Source organism: Panicum hallii, chromosome 5 (genome assembly GCF_002211085.1).
Source record: "Panicum hallii strain FIL2 chromosome 5, PHallii_v3.1, whole genome shotgun sequence".
Classification (NCBI taxonomy): Eukaryota; Viridiplantae; Streptophyta; class Magnoliopsida; order Poales; family Poaceae; genus Panicum; species Panicum hallii.
Genome location: NC_038046.1, coordinates 8,074,149 through 8,086,203, shown reverse-complemented (window position 1 = coordinate 8,086,203; position 12,055 = coordinate 8,074,149). Strand labels below are relative to the sequence as shown.

General features: G+C 40.6%; 1 protein-coding gene across 4 annotated transcripts; it reads right to left on the bottom strand.

Moving 5' to 3' along the window:
* Positions 1-283: 283 nt before the first annotated feature.
* On the bottom strand, positions 284-10,937 carry LOC112891945 (helicase-like transcription factor CHR28). 4 transcript variants are annotated; one of them, XM_025958957.1, is made up of 13 exons: positions 10,593-10,937; positions 8,276-8,345; positions 8,054-8,176; positions 7,747-7,947; positions 6,716-7,671; positions 5,861-5,932; positions 5,703-5,780; positions 4,743-5,625; positions 3,327-3,457; positions 2,635-2,856; positions 1,600-2,157; positions 1,307-1,516; positions 284-804 (listed from the first exon to the last, which is right to left on the bottom strand). In XM_025958957.1, exons 1-13 carry the CDS (start codon positions 10,770-10,772, stop codon positions 700-702), a joined length of 3,789 nt encoding a protein of 1,262 aa, XP_025814742.1. In that variant the 5' UTR covers positions 10,773-10,937; the 3' UTR covers positions 284-699. The 4 variants fall into 4 exon arrangements, with proteins under 4 accessions (XP_025814742.1, XP_025814744.1, XP_025814743.1 ...); XM_025958959.1 differs by having other exon boundaries at positions 8,069-8,176; XM_025958958.1 differs by having other exon boundaries at positions 8,054-8,173.
* Positions 10,938-12,055: the final 1,118 nt, after the last annotated feature.

Below are 12,055 nucleotides of genomic sequence, written 5' to 3'. Positions count from 1 at the left end.
GAGAAAAGTAGCTTTTCTCTGTGAAAAATCTGATATGGATAACTGTTATGAGCTAGCTGAGATGGCAAACTTTAGAGAAGACATAACCCCCACCTTAGGGTCCACCCCACTCGTGCTCGAGGGAAAAGGTGTGCAATAGGGTAGGACTGAATAAGGAGCTGTTGTGTTGTGCTGAATAATAACATTGAAATAACCGCGGAAAGAAGTGCATATCCTAACTGCCGGGGACACGTACATAGACACGTAGGAAAACACAACAGGCATAAAAGAACTCGAAACAGAATTGATAACAAGACACATGACAAGCTCAGCTCAATCTTTTCGATAGTTTATCACATACAACCAAACTATTGGCAGACGATGATGCCCACATGTCAGACATGCCGATTAAAGTTATGTACAGATATCATGTTAACTGATGACTGTCAATAACTTCACGATATAAGTCACCAGGCACTACTGCAGCTATCCGAAGAATTCGCCTGGTTCAGTAATCTTACTGCTTTACGCGCAAAAAGAATAGGATGACCTAACCGCCACAATGCCACCTCCTTCAAAACTACAAAATCTCTACAACTGTACAAACTACAGGTACTTATAACCCCTAGATGAGAACTATTTGTTATTTGTTTTGAGAGATTTTATCTATCACTGTCTACACCATCCAATGAGCAAAACTGTTCACTCTCAGGAGCGATGCTAAACCATAAACAGATAATTCAGGTCTTCCACGGTCAACCGAGTCTGGCGGGAACCAGATCTGTCTTCCCCAAACGCAGAAGCAACCATCTCCCGCTTTTTCTCCTGAGAAATGTAGAACTTAGTTAAAGCATCAACAGACAGTAGGTTATTGAAGTGATTATTGTAAACCAAAGTAGCAACAAACAAATAGTTTATATTTTGTAGAGAAAAAAAAATAGGTGGATTTGGCAATGCAAGGAATTCCAGGAAGTGGCGAAGTTATGAAGAATTCAATAACTGTGTTTTTATGACTCAGATCAGGCCAACACGTTTTCTGTATTCTGAATTGTTTCCAGGAAAATAATTCATTGTCAATGAAATAAACCTGCTTGATCCCTAGAATCACAAGCGAAACAACTTAATTGTATTGACTTAACTGCTAAACTGGCTTATTATAATTCTCATACTGCTCGACTACCTAGAGGGCCTGGACTGGCTTGCCTCCAAAGGCCTGTTTCAGGGTTTAGGGTATGGATAGATTCTTGTCACAATCCAAATTGAAACTCAATACCTGTACATGTACAAATGAAGATGATCCAAAGACAATAAAAGCTTCAAAAATTACCTGGAGAGCCAGAATACGATCTTCAACAGTGTCTTTTATAGTTAACCGTGATACCGTTACAGGCCGCGTCTGACCAATACGGTGTGCTCTATCCACGGCTTGGTCTTCTGTGGTTGGGTTCCACCAAAGATCTAGCATAAGCACGTGGCAGGCAGCAACCATGTTCAAACCAAGACTTGCAGCTTTGAGTGACATGATCATCACAGTGACCTGACAGTAGTGGAAGTTAAAAACAGAACTCATACTTGAAAAGATCAGGTATGTGGATATGCCAAAACCTATAAAATGCAAACCTCTGGAACTGTATTGAAGTCTTTCACAGCTTTATCCCGTGCAGCAACAGACATTGTACCGTCAAGTCTTCGATACATGACATGAGAAGCTTTCAGATGAACTTCAAGCAAGTCTAGCATTCTAGTCCATTGAGAAAAAACAATTGCCTTCTCCGTCAACTTGGTGTCAGTTTGTTCTGAAGAACCCATTCCATCAGACGTTTCAGAGGCTAGCCCAATTGAATTTTTGCTATCATTCATTTGGGTGGGACATATTTTGGGCAATGAAAGAAGTATATCTAGTGCAGCTCTCACTTTTGAAGATGCATAGGATGAATCAATCCCAGGACGCTTTTCAGCATGTACCATTTCCATACAGGTATTGTTAGACTTGAAATCACAGGTTAATCTACTCAGAGAGCATTCAAGGGTGCTTCTGGAGAACAGTGAAGTTGTATTTAGTCGGACTCTGCAATTCGACACTGGGCATATGCTGTCATCGCCAGTGAGTTGCTCCAGTATGCACTGGTTGCAAAAAACATGACCACATATAGTGACAACAGCATCTTCTGGTGCATCCTGCAAAGTTCATATTTGTTAAGAACCAGAAGTGAGCAAAGCAGTAGGTAAATGGCCCAGGCACCCAGCATTAAGCTGGGATCAACAACACAAATAACATTATGTTATTTCCTGATATTAAATCTTGGGTTCAGTTCAAGCTAGCTGCCAATTAGAAAACTCAGTTGCGTTGACAGAAATGCAAGCTTAATACTAAGATGAACATTAACTGCAACAGATCTGTTACAGCCTAACCACCAGCACAGCAACGCATCAATATTTATTATTAACATACACACAAGCTATAGTCTCTGGAATGTTCTGTTCAATTGGTGATGATAGTGCTCCAAGTATATTTTCCAATAAAACTTAATTGTGCATACTTCGTTGCGAAAGTTACTCAAATAAAGAATAGTCCAAACATCAGGTACAATACATACTACAGAACAAGGTGCACATGAAAAGACCACACAAAATGGGAGGGAGGGATTCACTCACATTGCAGAGAGCACATATTGCAGAACAAGATTGCAAGCAAATAAGTAATTCTTGCTGCCTTTCCATGGGAAGTTTCTTTGCCATCTCCAACGAAGACATCCAGTTAGAAGTAGACTCATGACCTCTAACTAGGTGAGGGTGATCACATGCCTGTCTGAGCCGTAAAAGCATCAATAATATGTTGACATAATTTTGCCTTACAGTACCAGCAGCTGCATATTCCTGCAAAGAAGTTGTAGTGAGCATAGTCTTCTAAATATTTGCAAACGAAACGTGAGATCATACACCAATATCAAATTTACAATGGCCTAAACATGCAACGTGATGAGCAAATCAATCATGTTACCTGTCATAAGGTCATAGTCTACTGAAGTGCACTTCTGACCTAGTATCAGCCTAATATCTAACTGCCATACAGTAATATTACCCTAGTAAAGTTTTTTAACTTTGTAGGGTTCTGTCATTTCTACATTCAAACACAGTGCTATCAACTGGTTATTAACAAAAGGATCTGTATCGCTTAATTGTAATTCAACATGATCAGAGAATAAAAATTATAGCTGCAAGCATTACACCAATTCGTTTATCATGCAAAAAAAATCATGTATCAAAATGCAGCAGCCAAAGATCAAGCTGAGTGACAAAACAGAAGAATATATAAGAAAGGATATTAATCAATACTGTGAACTGACCTTGAACTGTTCTCGTGATTCGACTTCTAAAGTGTTATAAAAATTACGCTCTTCACTAGTGAAGTCCACTGTCTTAAGTGAAACGTTCTTTGGCGGTAAGGATATGATTGGTTTCCCATCAAGCATGGTTGCTACAAGATGATAAATCACAAACCATAAGTTAAGGGATGGACAGATCATAACACTAAAGATAAACAAATATAACATTAAATGCCAATTGGAGAACAACTGGCACCAAGTCAACCAAGTTACAATAGAGAATATTTTCGTTCAATAAAAAAATGGAGAATATTAAAAAAAAGCATTGACCAACATTACAATTTGTAGCACTAGCACATAGGAATGTATGCGTACATTTGAGCTCTGCACTTTCAAAGTTAAATGGAACTGGCCAACAAAAAAAGATAAATATGTAGGTATGCACAATCAGGAAATTTTCCATAGGATGAGAAACATAATATGTCATCAAGTCCACCTCTTGACACAGACAGACATAACTGCACTATAAGCCCCAACTATTCCATATTGTGCAACAAGGCTGCCATAAATTATACATTTTTGTGCACACATCAAATTTGTCCTGATTGTTTCAGTCACTGTACTATTCGGTTTTCCTACATTTCATGGTAATAGAAAATTCTCTCTAAAAATGAATGATAGTTTAACGTTCTGTCCTAAGGTGTCCACATTGACAAAAAAAAAGGTATGACAATGTTAACAAATATTTGTTCCAGGAATTGAGTAAAGTTAAACGTTTAAAAGACTCAAATCAATAAACTGATATTGAAGGTTTTAACTGCAGAAAGCTAAATAAAACATAATTGGTGTTCGAGAAAAAAAAGAAAACATAATTGGACTTTGGGCATTAATCTCACAAAATAAAATAGTTTGTTTAATAGTGCTGTCTTTCCAACTAGTATGGATGAAAATATCTTCTATCATTTACTATTAGTTACAATAATAAAATCCACAAATATAGCCTAATCTCATAAAAATAGTACTGATGCATAATCAAAAAATAAATCAGTGTTGCGACAAAATATGAGTATGCAAAATAAAGTTGCAGCTGAGTATTTAAGACAGGAATAAAAGATACTTTACTTTTGCGAAACAACAGGACCTTGCTGCCAGCACAAACACGCACTTGTAAAGAGGAAATTAAATGCCTATCACCAATTGGATCTGAATAATACAGCTCATGCTTAGACCACTAATCGATGGATGATTATTGTTCTGCTGAACATCTCCCAAGAGATTTGATGCACATTGATTAAACTCAACATAAATATGATAACTACTGAAACCAGAATTGACATGACAGCAACTACACAAAATTTAGTCAACAGAAAATGGCCTTCGACTAAGCAGTAACATGTGGTTGAGCATCAATAGGGAAATGGTAACTTATTTACTGACCTTTAGTCCGGCGTAGCATTACCGTCTTCAAAACAACCTGAAGCTTCTTGTAACCATTAGTTGGGTTCCTACTGATAGGAATCTTTATCATAGTGCAAAATTGCTTGTACACAGCATAGGGGTCGTATCTCAGAAATCTAAAATAGCTATAGAGATCCTCCACGGCATTCTGTATAGGCGTCCCAGACAAACACCATCTTCTTTTGGCTCGCAAACCCCAGCAAGCCCTGGCAACCTGAGTTCGGTAATTTTTAATACTTTGTGCTTCATCAAGAACAACCCTAAACCAAGCAACTTTTGCAAGAGGTTTTTCAGGCAAGCTACTCTCTGCAGCACTTTTATTTTTTGTTTTCTTAGAAGATGGCTTCCTCTTTTTGCTGCCTGAAGAGGACACAGGAGCACCATATCTGTCAGGCTTCCCCTTCTCTTCATCATCACTATCAGGATTCGATTGTTTTGGTACTTCCATGCTTACTATAGAATATGTAGTTAGCACAACATCATATTTGGTGAGCTCTTCAGGATCCTTCGTGCGGTTGCTACCATGGTATATTAAAAATGACAGATTAGCTTTGCTTGTAACTTTGTTCTTCAGTTCTCCTGCCCACTGTCGCAGAACACTTGTTGGGCAAACAACCAAAGTACCAGCAGCTGGCCTTGTCTTAACAGCTACAATAGGATTTTCTTGCTTCACTGTGTTACTTGTCACTGCAGGGTTACATGTCTGCATCTGCTTTTTTGAATGAGGTTCAGCACAATCATCCTCATCATCATCATCTAGAGTTACAGCTTCACATGGCTCTTTCTTAATAGTAGATGACTGTGGCACTGGTGGCCGTTCTGTTAGAATCAGTGATATGGTTGATACAGTTTTACCCAGACCCTGAAAAAGTACCAAATGCCTCAAGACACAATTGATCATTTTGCTGAGTGACAGGAAAGTATTAATTAGCAGTATACCTGATCATCTGCAAGAATTCCACCAGAGCAATGAGGGCTACTTGTCTCCTTTTGTACCATCCAAGACAAGGCAATTTTCTGTCCAAAGCAATAACAGTTACTCAAGAATTCGTAATACTATTTTCATAAAATTACAGAACACTGACTACAAGGCAAACCTGATGCCTCAACAAAGGAACTGCTAAAACCCCATCAGGTGGATTAGCCTCAGATTTTGGCTGTGAAATATCCTGCCAATCACCAAATTTGTCAAGCGTGCGGAAGAAGCAGAAAGAAAGATAACTCTAAAAAAAATCCGATCTCAGTTACTTTTTCTTTTTGTAGCAATAAAGAAGCCCATGTTTAATCATGTCAGACTACAGAAATCCAAAAAAGACTAGAAAATAAGCATCTGGGACTAGAAACAGAAAATGGGTGTGGCCAAATGCCTACTAAATGGATTGAAGACGGAACTCATAGATAAAAAAATGGATTGCCAACTTCTGAGAACACAACAAACCAAACAGTCTGGTGCCAAATTATGATCTTAGAGAACATTGGGTTACAAAGGTCAAGAACCCAGCTTATGACAGCTCGAGGGAAGATCAGGCTATGGGAGCACTACCACAGCATTTTAGATAAGACTTATTTGGCCAAGCAACTCAACACTAGCAAGTTGAGTTACATTGAAACATGATGCTCTAAAAACTATCAGGACATTACCTTTCATAGAGCAAGGTATTTAAAAAATGAAGCGCTCAATACAAAATAATCAGGTACAAATTGATTCTAGGAACCAAACTAAAGCATGAAGCACTATGCTATCGAGAAGGTCAAATCAGCAACAGCAATGACAAAATGATGTTACTCAACCAAGATTTTTCATTTCATCCTTCCACGTACTATTTTACTAATGGCCATTCATTATCCAGCAACTGAGACTCCGAAAATGTTAGCAGCAGCCTGATTACTAGGAGAATGCCTAAATGTGAATATGGAAAATAAGAAAGCAACAGTCTAGAGGATTATATGACCTGCAATGCAAGCCTCAGAGTGATTCTTTCATCATGTGGCTTGTATCTCATCCCACCAAATGTAGGAAGAATGGGATTACCATACATAGGTTGCTGAATATTATGATGGAACCTCCCCTGGATTGGCAATAGATGATCAGGAGCAAGATTCCTATTGCCCTCAACTATACACAAATCAGAAGCCCCACTGCCATCTTTACTGAAGGAACCTCTTGATGAATTGCCCTGAATAGAATAGTTGTCCCTTCTATAATCATATTGTTTATGCAATACAGGAGGTTTTTGATATCCCGCATTCTTAAGCGGATGTTGGTTGTTGAAAGGGATAAACTTGGAGTCCAGCAACTGTTTTGATGTGTGACCTAAGTATTTATCAGCATCCTCTGTGGTGGAGTTTCTGCTAGAGGGTACTGGAGAAGAGTCAGTGCTAGATTCACTCTTGAAACAAACATCTTCGGACTGGTTCTGTTCACAGGATATCGACTCTGGTGAGGATACATCCATGTAAATATCTGATAAAGATGTATCATCACAATATTGATCCGGAGAGCCCATCTGCATTGAACCACTTTCGCATATATCCTGTGGGAACTGCTCCATCTCATATTGCTCATTGTTTTGTGAAAAATCATGTGGCAAATCATGCACAGATCTTTCACCAACCATATCAACAGAAATATAATCTGGATGAGGATACTCTCCACATTCCCCCTGCAGATGTTCTTCCTGCATTGTAAGGCAACTGCTGTTGGCATTGCGAATGCTTTCAGTTGTCTCACCCATGTTCAACTCAGTGCAAGGAATATCAGGAATATCTGTGTTGTGGGTAAGAGAAAACATGCCCATCAAAGTGAAATGACCACCATCCTGACCAGTATTACCAAGCATCTCATCTGTACTCTCCCATTGAATTTCACTCAAAGCTGACTGCTCTGTGGATATACCACCTGAAAAATCTGTAGCAGATAATTAATTAATGCTTCCTTTACGGTAATGTAAAATATGTATTTCCCAAGAGGCAAACAACATACAAGTATTCATTTGCATCTCCATGTCTTCCATGTTGTTCTCTACTTGGAGTTCTGTTTGGTCAGAGTACATCGTTTGCTGTCCAAGGTATGAACCATTTGAGAGATCTTCATAAGGAGGACCACTTGTTTCTTCAAAATTAGCATGGTTTGATGTATCCCTTGGAAAATGTTGATTTTCCAAGCAGGATTGGTTCTGTAGATCTGCAAAGCAGTATCCAAAAATGTTTGTAAGTTGCAAGATAAAATATTAGGTGATAATGAGAAAGTTACTAATGAACAGAAACAACTCAGTTTCATCTGAATCCACCTTTCCATTCCTCACCATTGATAGAGAATCCATAAGAGCCAGCCTCTGTGTGATCACTTGTTTGTTGTCCTTCATTGGGTTGCGAGTAGTTTGACCAAAATTCTACATTCTCAAGCATTTCTGCTGATCACACAAAGTGACAAGATAACAGATCAACAATTATAAAAAAGGAATTTTTGTATCCTACAAAGGCATATGTTAAAATGGCCAGTTCCATTATACCTTCTTGGCTTTGGAATAAATGTTCAGAACCATTGGTGTTGGCAGGCATCTCCAAACAACCTTGATTGACCTGTATTCAACATAAGAAATACGAGAGCCTAAAGTTAGACAACAGGCACAAAACACAATACAAACTATTATACGTTCTATGTATGATATCTTTATCACAGAACTGCACAAATGGTCTTCGGTGGAATAACCTGGATCGATTCCCTGGTTCCTTACAAACCCAAAAAAAAATAGAGCGATTTGTTGCCAAACGAAAAAAGGTGCAATTGATGCGAGCAAAAAAATCTGAAGTAACCACTTGTCACTTGTTGACCCCTTTCTGCTCCAACCACAGTAGAAAAACAAGGCCTTTAGATTCAACAATATGAATATAACTATATCCAAAGACTTGATACTGTCTAACAAACATAAGCAATTTATGCTACCAGCTTCATCTTTCCACAGAAATATGATAAAGGAGCATCATTCAATACAAATTAGCATTATGAGCCACAAAACTACGAACAGCTTCACATTTCCACAGCATTCACAGAAAGCATCTAAGTTTCAACCACCACACCGACGCCAGATCAAATCAATTTATTCATCTCACCTTCAGCCAAAACACTCCGTGAGTTATTTTCCTACATGACTTAGCAAAAACTCCCTCCATTTCAAATTATAGGTCGTTTTGGCATTTCTAGGTGCATAATTTTTGCTATGCACTTAGATATACACTTTGTCTAGATACATAGCAAAAACTATGCATCTAGAAATGCCAAAACGACCTCTAATTTGGAATGGAGGCAGTATCACTTAACAAAAAAAAACATTTGTCACAATCAAACTTCATAAGTAATACTGCTAAGTTAGATGGGCAGCAGCAACAGGATTTTCACTTGTGCAATAGTCTGAGATATGGGACAGTAAAAGCAGACCTATAAAATTGATGATACAAGCATAGCAGTCAAATATCAACGTTTAAATTTTCAGCTAACCCAATGTAGTGGTTTAGAGGACTGCAAAATACTGCAGACATTTACCGTGGCCCTAAAAAAGGAAATGCTTTCTTTTATCTGACTTCCTCGACAAGATTCCTTCTGTCTCTTGGAAGTCCAAATTAGTGGGTCATGACTAAATTCTAGCAGTTCTCTCATGTGCAAACTACGATGTATTTCAAACTCAATAGCTTAGGTGTACGGTTTTTACAATTCACAATGCACATACAAATATTTCATATTTTTTTGAATTACTACACCAACATAAAGTGCATTTCTAAAACTGCCAGTAGTCTCTTCACGTGAGAACAATATATGATATATTTCAAACTCAATTGTTCCGTAGTCTGATTTTCTCTATGCGAACTCCATGCTTCGCATTACACATGACTAATTTTTTTCATTTATATATATCATATACCACCTTTGAGCCTGATTTCAAGGCCATATACTGCAAAAGTGTTGCAAGGTGGGCCATGCGGTAGCTAGAAACAATCCACTGCCCATCACAAGCCAACTCTCCATCACATACAACTGACACAGGACAGCAATACCACCACCCAGTACCCGGCACCATTATCATCACCTTCTCCCACCCAGGATCCACCACAGCCCATAACTACTAACATAATGGCACCACTATGGCACAATTGGCACTTCACGCAAAAACCGCCCATAGCCGAACACCACCGTTGAAGCCTCATCACAACATTGACTTAGCTGCCAGCTCTCGCTGCTACCGTGTCTATCACTAACCCTGAACCGCTCCCTGGCAGACACCATTGTGTTAGCTACGAGTGCCAATACCCATCAGCTTTCAGCCCTCCAAATCCACCAAGAGAGGGAACAGCAGGAACCTCTTCATGTCAGATGTTCAGAGACAAGGGCACTTTCCAATAATTAACAGAGCAACCGTGCTCAGATGGTTTCCATTTCCCGAACAACATAACACTCAAATAACTATCGTTTCCAGAAGAACATTTACTATCAGAACAAGCACGCAAAATCCAGTAAGTGCTGAACGACAACAAACAACGCTAGCTAAATTAAAAGAACCGCAGTAAGCCCTCAGCTCGATCGCACCTAGCTCTGCAGTTCATCAACCCCTCGCCTAGACAGGGGCGCTATACTCTAAAAAGTACAGCATCTAATAAGCCCCAAATCATCCAAAATCGCCAAGCCGAGAGCTAAAATTCCACCAAAAATCCAGCGTATTCGGTCCCCCCGCAACCCAAAACCCTAGCCTAAACGCAGCCCCATCCTGCCAAATCCGATCCGACATCGCAAAATCCGGCGCAAAGCGAATTAGGGCACGACGAGAGGCGACTCACCCCAGGCTGCTGCTGCTGCTCCTCGTCCTCCTCCCCGCCCTCCTCGGGCGGCGCGGGCTCAGTCTCGAGGAAGGCCATGAAGTCGCCGAGGGTCATGGACAGGTTGTCCTCCGCGCCGACGGCGCCAGCGCCGCCGGCGGCCTCGAAGCCATCGACACCGACCGCTGGTTCCTCCGCCATCACCCGCGGCGCGATTCGACCATGCGATTCGCGGGGCCGGGCGGGCGCCTTGCCTTCTCCGGACGAGCGAAACCCCCTTTTTTCCAACCGGCGCGGGCGGGCGGCTGTGGTGGTGGCGCGGGGGCGAGGGGGCTAAGAAGAAGATGGCATCCGCGTCGAAACGAAACCGAAGTGGTCGCAGGGGAAAAATTCGCTTGGGCGTGGGGATTTTAAAAAAAGGAACGGGTCGGCGTGGCCTGCCGCTCGGAATGGCCGAACTGGAATCGGAATCGTTATTTCTGGAGGCGAGAGCCGGGGGGTGTGGGTGGTTCCTGGTGGGGATCGCGCATGTGCTCGCGACGCAGTGGAGTCGGGACGGTTGGCTCTTGTGACCGGCCGGTGGTGATCGGGGCGGACCCGTCCATGTTCCGAGTCGTGGAACGGGCGCGTGTGCTACACGTACCCGTTGGGGTAACGGCCCTTTTTCAAGGGGGCCCCTGAGAAATAGGGGATTTTCTATTGACAATATTGTATTTGGGCCCCTCTGTGACCGGGGAATACTGCTCCGTCATATATAGTTGTCATTTTAAAATTAGGAGATCAATATCTTTGTTGTTGACGTATTAGGCCGGGTTTATTAGTGTATAATAATCCTAGCATCTCAAATGGTACATGTCCTCTTTATTAGTGTTGCTACACATTGGAAAAGATGTCTATTGCTCTTTACCGGATGCAACCGAGGCCATTCCTCGTGTGAATGTACTGTGTGCAGTCCACTCAAGGTTGGGTTGTATTTGGTCAAGCATAGTTGAGAGTATTTGATGTATGATGAAGTGTAGGGGAGCTATTGGTGACAAGCTGGGAGTTGTATGTTTTGCTACTATCTCTTGGACTGTGGTTGGTAAATGATTTTAGAAGAGTTTACAATAGTCTATTATCGAGATAAGTTAATTTTGCTACCCGAACAATTCAATTTGACTATTAGGATGTGATTGGCGAAGACAAATAAATGATTACGCAATTCCATGTTCTTCTTAATAGTTCTCTAGTGGTACCCTGTCCTTGATCAAGAGCCAGGAGAGAGATGTATCTAAGATTGCATGAAACATTTTAGAGCCATGAGTATGCTCAGCGGACCTCTTTATGCCCTTTCACTACTTGGTTTGCTTTGCTTGAGCTACAAGAATCGTTTCCCCGGATGTAGATGGTAGGTACATATGTTATGTACTACGATGAGTAGATGGAATTGGGTGCACATTTGCGGTGAGAGTGGAGTATGGTGTATGGAATAGAGTGCAAAAATG